The sequence below is a fragment of the Anolis carolinensis genome, chromosome 1 (assembly GCF_035594765.1).
Source record: "Anolis carolinensis isolate JA03-04 chromosome 1, rAnoCar3.1.pri, whole genome shotgun sequence".
NCBI classification, from domain to species: Eukaryota; Metazoa; Chordata; class Lepidosauria; order Squamata; family Dactyloidae; genus Anolis; species Anolis carolinensis.
In genome coordinates, this window is record NC_085841.1 from 288,494,806 (window position 1) to 288,508,819 (window position 14,014).

Below are 14,014 nucleotides of genomic sequence, written 5' to 3' on the forward strand. Positions count from 1 at the left end.
AGATGCTACCACAGAAGTACAACTAAAATGTTTTAGGCTGGCATCCTGTTAGTTATGATGTCACAGGTTAATCCTATGACCTTGTAACTGTTTCCTCTGCACATTTATACAATAATAAATGTCCCCAAAATCCATCTTAAATCCAGTCAGCCACACGAAGGAACAGATTCCTGAGTTGCTGGTAAGAGAAGCATTGATGGATGGTTCATCTAGTCTGCTTCCAACAGCAAGCCTGGAGTGCTATGGCATTGCAACAGGACTCCACACAGATCCCTGTTTTTGCTCTTTGTACTCACTGGCAGGAGGATGGATACATTATCTTTTATTAACAGTGCAGAACTCTGTCACTCAGTATGGCTGTCTGACTAAATTTTACAGTGGATTTCAAGAGTCAGATTGAGAGTTGAAGCATAATCATGACATGATGACTATATTTCTGATGCAGGAACTCAACCATTAATTTTTAAGATAACATGTTAGCTACGTATGTGAACCAGCATGTAATGGTTTGAACCTGGATCATAGTATGGAAATGAGAGTTTGAATCCATATTCCACTATGAAACCACGGGACAATCTTGGGCAACACACTTTCTCAGCCTCTGAGGAAGGTAACGGCAGGTTCTCTCTGAACAAATCTTGACAAGAATGCTCTATGATAAAACTTAGGGTCATCATAAATTGGAAATGACTTGAAGCCGATTTGTATCTGCCAAATGGATACTTGTATCTGCCATTTGAAAAATAATGGGCTATGTTACTTATGATTTTTTCCATTTTCCCTATTCCTGTCCCCTTTTAAGTGTCATTACCCATTCTGGGACAATGTCAAACCTTTCCACATTTATGGCATAGTGAGTCTAATTAAACTTTCAAAGGAGATCTTCCTTATTAATGGTTAAAATTGACCTAACCATGTTGGTGTAGCTTCACATTTGCAACTTGCACATTTGATCAGTGTCAGAATTCAGCCACAAAGGTGCTAACAGCAACGTGGATGAGCACACTTGGTAAGATTATTCATCTTCCTGATGTCCTTCTCTTAGAAGTAAGTTATTTAATTCAGCATAGTCTTACATCTAGACCTTGGATATTACTGTAACAGGACTTGCTGTGGCAAAGTATCCCTATTTCAGAATTGCCTCTATTGCTGAACCAGCTGAAGCCAGTTATGCTATTTTTTTAATTTATCAGTTTAGCCTTTTAATGAATTCTGATGGCAATTAGTCTAATACACATTTTAGGGCAGTGGTGATCAACCCCCTCACTGTAGGTCACAGTATTTCTCATTTCATGAGAGTTTGAAAACAACTATAATTTATGAAATCGCAGTTAATTATTTTATAATTATCTTTAGCCTGTGGGGCAATGCTCTTTTCCTCCTCTACTTGTCCAAGCACACTATAGTTTATTAAATCTCTTCATTCTCTAAAACCATATCTTCATTCTACAATTCAGTTTTCCAAGAACTCTTAAGCATTAAACTGCAAATGTAAATGCTTTCAACATTTCAACTTGGGGACATTTGCACAATTCTGTAAACTGGCTGAAGTTGCAATTAGTCTCAATAAACTGAGCTACTTTATCCCCTTATTGAAAAACAGATCTGTTTATTCAAAATCTAGTTCTGATAAAAGCTTTTTACATGTATACCCCACTATCCTTCTCATCATATATCATTCACCACAATGAAGGAGGGAGGGAGAAGACTTGAAATCATCATAAACAGCCCTGTCCTGATTCTGGACAATAATATGCAAATATTTTAACATTCATGCCATAAATTGAAAGGCCATACCTTAATTTAAAAACACAGCAGATCAATATCTATTTACAAAGTGTAAATGGGAGGATAATAATAATAATAATAATAATAATAATAATAATAATAATAATAATAATAATAATAATAATAATAATAATTTATTTATATCTTGCTTTTCTCCCTCACAGGACCCAAAACGGCTTACAACATATTAAAATAATGTAAATAGCAATCCAAATACTTCAATAATAAGTATAAAACATCATAAAATAAACAATTTAAAACAACAATAATATACATTCACATTCTTGTGGCATCATATCATAGTAGATATAGCAAATGTCATAGTAGAATACTGATAACTTTTCTTTCTTTTTAAAGGATATGTATTTTAATACATTGCAAGGCTGAACAATAAAAGAAATATTGATTAATTGTTAAATGTTATGACTTTGCAGCTTCATCCTAAATGTATTTATCTAAAAAGTAAGTCTAACAGAACTAACTTCTTCACAAGTATGCTTAGGCTTCACAATTTCAGAAAATTCAGTGTAGATTGATTTAGTTTGTCACTTACCATTTGAGATCTATTCTTTGGACAGCCATTGATGTCTTCTATTTTTTCATTTGCTAAAATGAACAGAAAGAGGGATTGAAAGCAAAGCAAAACAAATCCTGGTGTAAAGACACCTGGTCCGGTTATTCCCAGGGCACTTGTTGCAACTAAATCAAATGCTGTGGTTGCCCAATAAAAACAAATGTGTGCAACACTAAGCCATCAGACTGAATTCTTCTCCTGAGCTGTTCCTCCAGAGACAGCTGGAGAAGGTCACCACCATTTCAAAAGGAGACAACTGGGCTGACAGCATTTCTCAAAATGATAGGTAATCTTTCGCAGCTTGATTGTTTCAACGATGGAAGCCGTATAACACTTTATGCATGAATGCACGCTTGGTTGGGTTAATAAGTCATGCACGTATATAAATCAAATCAAATGTAAATAAAGCATAGAAAGAAAACCCCCATTTACTACACACACAGTGGAGAAAGTCTGTCTACTTCTGCCAAAACATTTTGAAGGCCCCTCAGTCAGTTTGCACCACAATGCAAATATATCCAGTGGTCTGTATTTTAATGCAAGGAATCATCAAAACAATTCTCCATTTTCTTAAAGCAATCGGTTCTCTCTTTTTCTCACTCATCTCTTTGCTAGCTATTGAGACAGTGATATCAAAAAATTATAGGACTGAAAATCAAGGTTTCTGAAATGCCAAGAGATGATCCATGATGTTCTATAAGATTACAAAGGACATTACAACTGCAGTGATCCCTTTTCAGTAATGCCAAATATGCTATCACATGGACACACTAATATTAAGAAATAGTGGGAGCAATTCCTCTGATATGAAATACATTAGCTCATTCGTTAGACTGGGATAGGCATAATGTGATAACATCAGTATCTGCTAAAGGCATAGGAAATTGGAAAGTAAGCACAAATGTCCACTGTTTACATGTGGACCCCAAGTTGTAACTTGCAAAGTTTATGTATCTTGTTAAACTAAAGGTAAGACTTGGATCCCAGCAGATTGAATTGTCGAATGTACAATTCACATAATTTTAGATGGCAGTAATACTAAATTCTCCAACAACATTTCTGTTTTTCCTCCTACATGCACTGCATGCCATACATGCAGAAACATGGCCCCTGGGTGAAAAAATACATTGATCAAAATTGTGTCCTTTAAAAAATATTAATCCCCCATACTCTCAAAAGATGAGTCATGTCTTCCTCTTTCTTCATGTCAAAAGAGCAAATTAAATGGCTTAATATCCTCCAAAAGCAGGATGTGGATGGGCCAAGCATTTGCTTCTTCTTCACAGGCAGATCAAAAAGAGCCATGAAAGGAATGCTTGGCTTCAGCCCTTCAGTGACAGACACATTCCAAGACTACTGGCTTCTACATGGAGACACATACTATTAAGTCTCACATGTGTACGGAAACAGCAGAGGCATATTCTTTCTGCTATATGGTACAATAATGTATTCTTTAAATAACTTGGCTGGGCAGCTGCTGGTTTCCCCCAACACGCGCACACACACACACACACACACACAAATGGAAGTCACCAGCAGAACAAATTCTTCTGGCAAATCAAATGGTCTAAAGCTAGCAATGCATACTGGTGGTATTATTTATCCACTGGAATGATGAACTTTGCATGATCCTGCTCTGACACAGGCACACTGTGGATCAAATGGTAGCTAGGATAAGTCTGGGAGCAACCAATACTGAACTTGACTAATCCTTTTTGGGTTACAGTTCCTAGAGTTACTCTCAGAATCCCTCCTTCAAGGGGTAATATGGGAATTATAATCCAAAAAAGGAATTTTTCTGTTATAAGTAAGTGAAGGCTATTGTATTCATGGTCTATGTGTGGGTTTCCCAGATACAATTCATGGCTGAAGTCTTATTGCAGCACCACACTCTCCCATTCCTTCCAGTTGGAAGGCATTGGGCAAGTCACATAATCTCAGCAACAGAAACCCCATGACAGGTACACCTTAGGGCTACCATAAGTTAGAACCACCTTGAAAGCACAAAATAATGACAGCAGCAAAGGGAAAGGAGGAGTTTCAGTGGAAACGTGGGTTAATATCCTATCAATCCCTCTCTTTCTTCCAAGAGTTGAGTAAAAAAAATCCAAAGAAATGAAGCGTCTAAGAATTTGGTGAAAACACATAGTGAAAACACAAGGCCAGGTAGTCAGTTCTGATGATATTCTAAGATAAAAAGAAAATTTGCACAAAATGTGCAATGAGAGAGCTGCAGCCTGACACCAGAGGTACGGCTGCCTAGAAACCATGATTAATGCCACCCTGCTGGTCGTGGCAAGGCTTGATAATAACACATGTTGATGGCTCTGAGATGTGGTAGCAGCTGAAAGCTGTCTTCTGGGTATTCACAATTCAAAAAGGTAATCACACTAATAGGGTGTGTAAAGGGTCTTTTTAAGATATTCACCCCTAGTGAAATTGTTTGACTTTACTGCAGCTATGGAAAGCCCTGAAAGTCTATGGAAAATGCAAACAAACATGGACAAACTGCTTGGATTTCCCATATGTATAACCCAGGTAAGACATTTATGATAGTGGTCTTATCCAGGTCCAGAATTTGTATATCCTTTGGGAGAGGAAAAATGTTTTGCTTGATAAAACCAAAGACCCCTCCTTTCCAGCATCGCTACTGCAAGACTATGAGCAAACTCGACATGAGAATTTCTTACTGTTAGCTCCAACAATTGGTATTCAGGGACATACTGACTCTGATTTTGTTATATAAGTTGAATCTTCCGTATCCCAAACTCTTGGAATACAAATTTGGATTTTTGTTCAGATTTTTGAATGCCTGTATTTGAATATACCTACATACATAATGAAAAATCTTGGAAATGTGACCTAAGTTTAAACCTGAAATTGATTTATGTTTCATATATCCTTATATACATAGCTTGGAGGTGATTTTATACAATATTAGTAGTAATAGTTTTGTGCATGAAACCAAGTAGAACACACTAAACCATCAGAATGCAAAGGTATCATATCATATGTCAGCCAGTCATGTGGATAATTTTAGATTTTGGACTATTTTGAGCATAAGGGATGTTCAACCTTTATAGCCAGGAGTAGGCAGTCATTCATTTACAGGCATGCTGGAAAGATAAAGTTTGATATGAAAACAGAGTTGAAAATAGAGTTGAAAACATAACAATGTCCCAGTCCTAAACATCACTGAGCAACAGAACCCACTGGTAACATTGGATCACTTATTCCCTCACAAATTGACTGTTGTGAGGATAAAGGACATTTACTTTCCTGTTGACGAAGTTTTTATTCACAGAGTGATTATTAACTTGGGAATAGGATGGCAACTGTAACATACCCTGTTTCCCCGATAATACGACAGGGTCTTATATTAATTGTTACTGTTGTGGCTCTCGTGCCAGGTGGTAATTGGTAGCAGATTACTGAGATAATATCTCAAATGACTGGAAATCTATATATCATAGGAGGGCACTGATCTTATTGTCCATTTAAACAGAGAATATCAGAATAAAATAAAATTCTAATTCTACATTTCATGGGAAGTCTATTTTTCAGTGGATACAGTATAGAGATTTCTAGTAACAAGGAAAATCCACAACCTATGTGGCAGAAAAAATTGGTCTTTTGGAGAAGTATAGTATTATCTTCTTTGCTAATAAGAATATATCTTTTTATACCTCTTGAAAACTTAACACCTTTTGACTTTACTGAGAGTATCAACCATTCTACCTGATCCAGTAGTCGTTATGTAACTAAGCTTTGTATCTTTCTATAAGAAACTGGCTTCACAACTACATCTAATTTTTTTAAAATATATATTCTAAAATATTTACTAGGAAAGGACAGAGGCATTACAAACTAATTTCTCTCTGTGTATAGACTTGTTACAAAGTAGTCAGGAAAAACTAAAGTGAGTTGGCACATTTCTGAATCCCACTTCTGCTAGATCAATCAAAAATTCTATTGAAGACATAGATCAGTGATGTTCCTTCATCTGTTTGTGTATTTGTAAATGTGCTACCAATTTTGATTTTAAAATATTGGGAAATATGTCAATTAACCTTAACAGGTAAAGAAAGCAAGAGCAAAGGAATAGTTAAAATACCAACGGTTGTGATGTAATAAGCTTATATCATCCCAGCACTACAGGAGAAAGGAGGTCAATTTGGACCATCCTAGAAGCCTCCTGCTCATGAAGAACTGGATCTCTCCTAATGCTTCTGGCAGAAAATGTCAAATGTCAAAGTTCTTCCCTTGTTCATTCTAATTTGTGCTAATGGATGTTTTGAGTCTCCAGTGCACTACCATTCCACTCATGTGGGTGACAATACCATATGGGTGACTTGCTAAAGGGGATAATTAATTTGACAAACTGATCTAGCAAAAGTGGAAGAGGAGAAAATGCCCCCTGCCCAGTGAGTAGCAGGGCATCCGTACTACCCTTAGATGTTAATATGAGTTGAAGATGATACATAGCAACTAGACTTTTTATTATTCCTGAGAATATTAATTGTTGCCAGCATATTTTAGTATTATAATGTTCTAATTATTTGAGCCCTTAGTTTTGTTACTAGACTGCAAAGGCTAAGTGCAAATAATTTGATTTCTTTACATTTAATTACTTTGTGTCTCATACAGCCAGACTTTTGAGGTGACATGATACTTTGAAGTGACTGAGCTTTAGTCTATGTTGTTGCTGTGTTGTTGTTGCTGTTACATTATATTTAGTGAGGTGGATTAAAATTAACATTCACATAATAGAGTATTACAAGAAAAACAAAATCTCTTCTTTCATGGACTTCTATCTATAAATGGGTTTCTGGGTCTTCCTCATCAAAATGTGGAAGACATTGTGACAAAACAGGGAACACGAATAGGCAACTGTCACCTTATGTTCCTATTCTGTACCAAATATTGTACCACAGAGCAGTGTTTCAAATTTTGTCAAAATACTTTGATCAAAAGTGTGTCGGTGTGTCAATAATCCCTTTTAATGTCTCTTTATGAGAACCAAAAGGTTATATATGTCTATAGATATAAGTATAGATATAGATATTGGGGGAGGGGCTTAATCACAACCCCCCTCCGCAATATCTTTCTTTTTGAACTAAGCTTGTTCCATTCATACTCAAGCCACAATTGCCAATTTGCACTTATGAACCAGCACTTACATGCAAATCTATCCATGTCTGCTCATCAGTCAGTGCATTTAATTCAATGGCACTTATTCTCAACATATATAGGATTGCAGGGTGAGATCCCATAAACTTGGAGTTAGTCCCATTCAATTAAAAGACAACGATACAATTACATCATGCACACATATTCCTAAGGCTGTATGAAAATCTCGAGGTTATGATTTGCACTTAGATTTTTATCCTACCTTTTCTTGACATTTCTGTTCCACATTTCTCTCTCACAGAAGCCATTAGAAATGCCACCATGCACAAATTTGAGCCATGGTTTTGAAAAAAGATGGTTGAGAAGTTACTTTTTGGTTAGCTGAAATCAAAAGCAGTTTCTAAAGCCTAAAGCAGGCTTAGTTTAACTTGTTAATGATTTCAATCAAAGTAAAAAATTAGAAGGGAATGTTCAACTAAACCATCAGAAATTCTACTTCTTATGTTGCATTTAATTGTTCTCATATTGCTATCTCTGAAAAGTTAACCATGAAGAGCTATTTTCCACAAACCTTTAACACATAGTTTTTAATTAAATCATTAAAATATCTATATCAGAACGGCCACAATCTCATGCAAGTTGTCTCCTAGTTTTCTCATTCACAAAAGAAAATATTGTTAAAAGTTACAATATAACGAAAGGCAAATTTGCTCACCGACAACCTGGATGATTTCTGCCAGTAGAACACCATCGGTTACATCTTGCTGCAAGTCCTTTATCAAGCGTTTATGTCCAGATTTTGCTAAATAGTGATTGGCCCAATCAGTATAAATCTGTAAAAAATAAAAGATGAGAAGGTTACGTATTAGGTACTTGACTGAATTTGTTTTTCGAACTAATTTTTTCACTGAAATGCATGTAAACACCACGATTTTCAGTCCCTAGAACAGAATGTCCTTCTTTTTCCTGAGCTGTCTGAAACAAAGTTAGCAACATTAAAATTCAAGGCATTGTGCTGATCAAGTATTCAGCTTATTATAGTAGGGCTTTCTTGTATAGAGAAATTTGACATCAGAGCTGGAGGAAACTAAAGAAAGCTTCTAAACATGCTACAGCCTGAATGGGTTATCAGACATGGAACTAAACAGTCTGCAAGAGAGACTGGGCTGGTTTTCTTTATTTATACTAAGGAATTCAACATTTCTTTCTGTCTCACAAATTAAAAGCCCTAAAGCATATTTTCAAATCACAAACACAACAATATATGTATTGTTTTCAAATGTTATTAATTTCTAGGATTTGAAAATAATGACAACTATTTACACTGGAGAATTCCTTTTAAATGCAGCTAGCAAGAAATTTAAATTATACTGTTATTCACTTTTTTTATGAGACATACAGTGGCAGCTAACAATAGTTCTAAAATAGGCATCCAAAATTACAATTATGAAATGTATATTCCTTCCATCACAAACACCTTAATTTGCATATACGTATGGAGCTTGTCTCCGCCAGTAAATCTGATGTAGTTTTGAAAGGATTCATTTTTAAACAATTCACTGAGTTCACAATGTTTATTTTCAAATAATCAGTGAATTTATGATATAATAAGTTTATTTTTTATTTATATCCCGCCTCCATCTCCCCCGAAGGGGACTCGAGGCAAAATCTAAATACAAGCAATGATAAAATATAAAACATCAAAGGACAAAAACAAATATGATTGTGTTGTTTCTTAACACATTCAGTTCTTAGTGACACTGCACAACCTATTTTTGCAACAGTGCTATCTTTCAGAAATGTAAGCAACCAGCCTATTTCCTGTCTTCCTTTAAAGAGTTAAGCATTAAGGAAAAGCATGTTCATGTTGAAAGAAAAATCAATGGACTATATCCAGAGTTTTTATTTCACCTACAGGAACACCCTCAAATGGATCTCTGTTCAAAACATTCCTAAGGTTATTTTTCCCTTGTGCTGTCTGTATCTACATCTCCTACCTCTCAATTTTCTATATGGCAGGTTAAGGGCCTTAAAACTGGATCAGTTTGCGTGAGAGTGCAATTAGCCCTTAGACTGGATTTGTAGAAGGGGAATCTATTGCTTTATCACCGTGGTTCTCAACCTGTGGGTCCCCAGCTGTTTTGGCCTACAACTCCCAGAAATCCCAGCCAGTTTAACAGCTATTAGAGGACTTCTGGGAGTTGAAAGCCAAAACATCTGGGGACCCACAGGTTGAGAACCACTGTTTTAACAGATCACTAATTTAAAATATTGTGGTGAGCATGTTTATTAGATCAACCAAAGGCACATCTCTCTGCAAGTGTTCAAAACCACACACACTTCTTCATCAGAAAAAGCTAGGAGGAAGGAATGTAGCCATATCAAGATAAGCTCATCAGGCCCTGAGCTCAAAGGGGAACAAGAAAGGCAATCCATTCTTTTTAATTTTTGTGATTTTTTTAAAAACATGTTTAAAAACTCAAAACTGCCTCTATTCAGTGTGATGTTCAATGAGCCTCTAGAAGAAGAGTCAGAGAGAGGTTCTCAAGAGTTGAAGTTTGTACCAACAGATCTGGAGATGTGGTCAGGTTTTTTTCAATCAAATGAACATAATGGCACCTGAAGATATTTATGGGAGATTTTTCAAATCTACATGGAAAAAAATAAACCCTCTGAAAAGGTTGAGATTCCCAAGACATCTATAGCTTTATTTGTCACCACCAAAATCTTTAATTCAGACCTTGTTTATGTGATACTCCTGTCAGCAATCTTGCTGCTGCGTTTAGTATTCTCTGTAGCTCCTGAGTAATTTTCAAAGGCTTCCCTAGAGTCATGCAAATGCAGGTTTAGCTCTGTTGCCCATATTACAAACTCCAAAGTTCATATAGTGGTAACAGTTTTATTTTTTCTGTTGTGGTGTATGTGCACATACAGTGAGCACATCTGAATTGTCCACAATGAAATAAGCATGGAGGAATTATGGTCATTATGAACCCTTTCAAAATCAACTGTGATTGTTACAAAGGAAATGATGAAAGAATATTTGAAATGAGGCTGGAGGATGTTACCAAATAACAAGTCATTCAAAGGATGTAATCAGAGGGTGAAAGATGTTTAGCGGGTCCTTGTGTCCATCCATTACTATGGTTTTCATCATTCTACACCATCACTTGGTATTAGCCTCCCTCAAATATCCTCTTGTCACAGCATTTTGGAATAATTCTGGGGCATCTGAGTTCTTTAGATCATTGGGGGGGGGGGGGGGTTAGTGGATGGACTAATTAGTTAAACCCAATATTTAAAAAACCCACTATTAGGCCAGTAAACAGAATTATAACAACTACCTCTGTCATAGAGAACACTTGACTTGCAAGCCAAAAGACAAAACTGGTAAGGAAGGGCAGAAAGCTCATTCTTGACACCTTTGAAACTGCAAGATATCATTATTATTATTTCTTTCTAGACAGCATTTATGATATAAGACTCCACATGAATATTGACATCTAAGTTGACTATTTGTAGGGGAGGTATGCATTTTGGATTTACAGCACAATCTTATGATCGCTTATTTGCAAAGATCATTGCTCATTTTTTATAAATTCTTAGTATACATACATTGCTAGATCTTCTAGTATATATTAAGCTAATTATGGAAGCCATACAATGTAAAGGCAAAAGCATCTTTGAAATTGCCATCTTATTCTTCTCCTATTTTGTCAAAACGTGCACATTTCAGCAAGTTAGTTTGGTAAAGCAAGCTGCTTCCAACTTAATATGATTCCCAGGGCTGTCTCTTCCTCCTCTGATAAATGAGCTAGAAGGCACTGATTGATTCAAGTGGCTGAAAAGATGAATGAAAAGAAGGTCACAGAAACAGAACTGGGAAGATTCTTTCAGGATTATTTGCCAAAACATTTTATTTTTAAATTCATCTATAATTTTAATAGGTCATTTAACAAATCAATATATCTAGGCAAAAATGTTGAACCTGTGCAAAACTCTTGAATATATGAATCTGCTTTAGGAATCATGGATCAAATAACTGGTTCATTTACATTGGAACTGTCCAGACGCAAAATGAGCCTTCTCTCCCAATTTACAATTTTTTCAACAGAAATCTGAGACTTTTTGCATACTAAAGATGTTCCTTCTAGCAGTTCCCACTTACAGTTTATAATAATAATAATAATAATAATAATAATAATAATAATAATAATAATAATAATAATTTTATTTTATTTGTATATCCCGCCCCATCTCCCCGAAGGGACTCGGGGCGGCTTACATAGGACCATGCCCAGTCATCAACAATATAAAAACAAAGCAATAAAAGTTTTTTTTCACAGCTACTTCCCACAGGAGTTGTTCTCTGTCATATAAATAACCTCAGATGGCTACAAAAAGCCAAAATGTTGAAAAGTTACTCTTCTTGGACTATACCTCACTAAATTATCAAGACAGTAAGGCCATTGCTGGCTGCGAGAATTTGGGATTTTCAGAGATTAGGTGTAACGTTCCCACATTCTGTACAAAATGCTCAGGAAGAAAGCCAGTAATTTGTATCTGAAGCAGAGGTTTAACCGGTTCTCATTCATGAACTCATTTCTACTGTTAAAACCTAGAGCCTGTGTAGGTCTTACTATATAATTGCTGCTGTTGTGTCCTATGCAGATTCTCCCTTTCATTTTTTAAAAAAAGGTTGATAAAATACTTCTACAGGCAGTGCCCAAGTTACAAACGAGATAGCTTCTATAGGTTTGTTCATAAGTTGAATTTGTATGACAGTTGGAACAGGTACATTTTTAAAGTAACTCCAGCCAGAAATATCAGTTTTGTAGCTTTGGGTAACATAGGGAAGGGTTAACACCCCTGTGGTGTTTGCTTTTTTGTCTGTGCCCCTGTTCAGAAGACTTCACCTCACTTTCTCTTCCTGTTATAACTGAATTTTGAAAAAAATGGCTTGTTGTGGAAACAAGAATTAGTGATAAAGAGGTAGATTTCTATAATCTCCTGTTGACTCCCCCTCCCCCGTTCTTAACTAGGAGTCGTTTGTAAGTTGGATGTTTGTAACTCAGAGACTGCCTGTACTTAGAAATGGAAAAAATGCTGTTGTGTTACTACAGTTGCTTCTAATACAAATATAATGAACACTGCATTTATGAAGCCATTGCTTCCTTTTCAGACTTCAGATTTGTATTAAGGGTGTGATAGGCCAATATTGTTTTTGCAAATATAACCTAGCATTTTTCAGTTCACTGCTAAAATACAAAAGTTGGAACAAACAAGGTTTTGATAGATGGTATTCTAAAGTAAATATAAACAGATCAGCCCTCATAAGTAAAGCAAAGTAAAAAGTACATTCTAAGATCAAGAAGCATTAAAACACAGAGAGAGAGGGGGGAATGCAAAAGTGGCAGTCAGCAGTCTAGTCTTGTCAAAAGCCTTTCCCCACACTCACAATCAGGAAGGCTCTTCTTGGAAAGCCTACAACCAAGGTACAAGATGTGAAGTGGGCAAATATCTCTTCTATCATGTATTCAAATGTCCCACGTGCATCTTATAGAGACTTGCATATTTATTAGGAAGAGAAATCCTCAGAAAAATCCACATTTCATTATGGAAAACTTCTCCTATTGGGATTCTAGCTGAAGACATATGTTCAACTTCAGTCAACATCAACAGAAATTTCCAAAGTACTGTTACTAAAATAACCAATATGGAGCATGAATGTGTCATTTTACACTATGAAATAGTTTCAGTGTTGTAACAGCCTTCTGCAATGCCAGAGTGACAAGAAATGTGGAAGCATTAATTGTCGCTATAGCCCCATCTACACTGACAATTTAATGCAGTTAAAAATTAGCTTCAAATTCTGGCACCCAGACAACAAACTCCCACAAAAACATGCGAAATAAAGCCCTTGGTGTGCCCCAGTGCTCTGTGGTTTGTGTCATCACCATCTGGGCTTCAACCTGGTTTATAAGATTTCCTATGTAAACACCTGCACAGTGTCACCACTTTCTTCAATACTGCTTTGAAACTGCATTAAATGGTCAGTATAGATGGGGCATTGTGTGCCAACACTAAGGTGAACCTGTCACAGGTTTTCCTTGTCCAGATTTGTTTCCCATCTTTTCTTTCCTCTATTTCTGCTTGCTACTCAGCCTCGTTGAGAGAAAGTGGGATACAAATACCACAAACAAACAAATAAATAAATAAAGTGTATGGATTGATTTAAATGTCAACCTACTTCAGGCTCATTGATTCAGCTGCAGATAGTTCAAGAAGTGTTTGATTCTGTTCCCTGAATTTGCATCACTTTGGCTGAGTTACATCCAACTCTTTATGTTAATCATTCCTAATTCAAACTCAAACACCTAAATGTAACAATGTGCATTTAAGAATGTAACAATCTAATTTAAGCAACATCTTAGTAAGTGCAGAAACAAATATGGATAGTTTCTGTGTAGCATTTTCTAACTCTATATTTTTCACCACACTCACATATCACAACAAGCCATA

General features: G+C 36.0%; 1 protein-coding gene across 14 annotated transcripts in view; it reads right to left on the reverse strand.

Annotated features, from left to right (window-relative positions):
* Positions 1 to 14,014, reverse strand: part of nav2 (neuron navigator 2) — a 691,770-nt gene that overhangs the window by 200,385 nt on the left and 477,371 nt on the right. For all 14 annotated transcript variants that reach the window (XM_062967809.1, XM_003214661.4, XM_008106124.3 and 11 more), the window contains 2 exons: positions 8,208 to 8,325; positions 2,342 to 2,394 (listed from right to left, as the gene is read on the reverse strand). In XM_062967809.1, the coding sequence (XP_062823879.1) occupies positions 2,342 to 2,394; positions 8,208 to 8,325 (171 nt within the window). The remainder of the gene's footprint in view (positions 1 to 2,341; positions 2,395 to 8,207; positions 8,326 to 14,014) is intronic.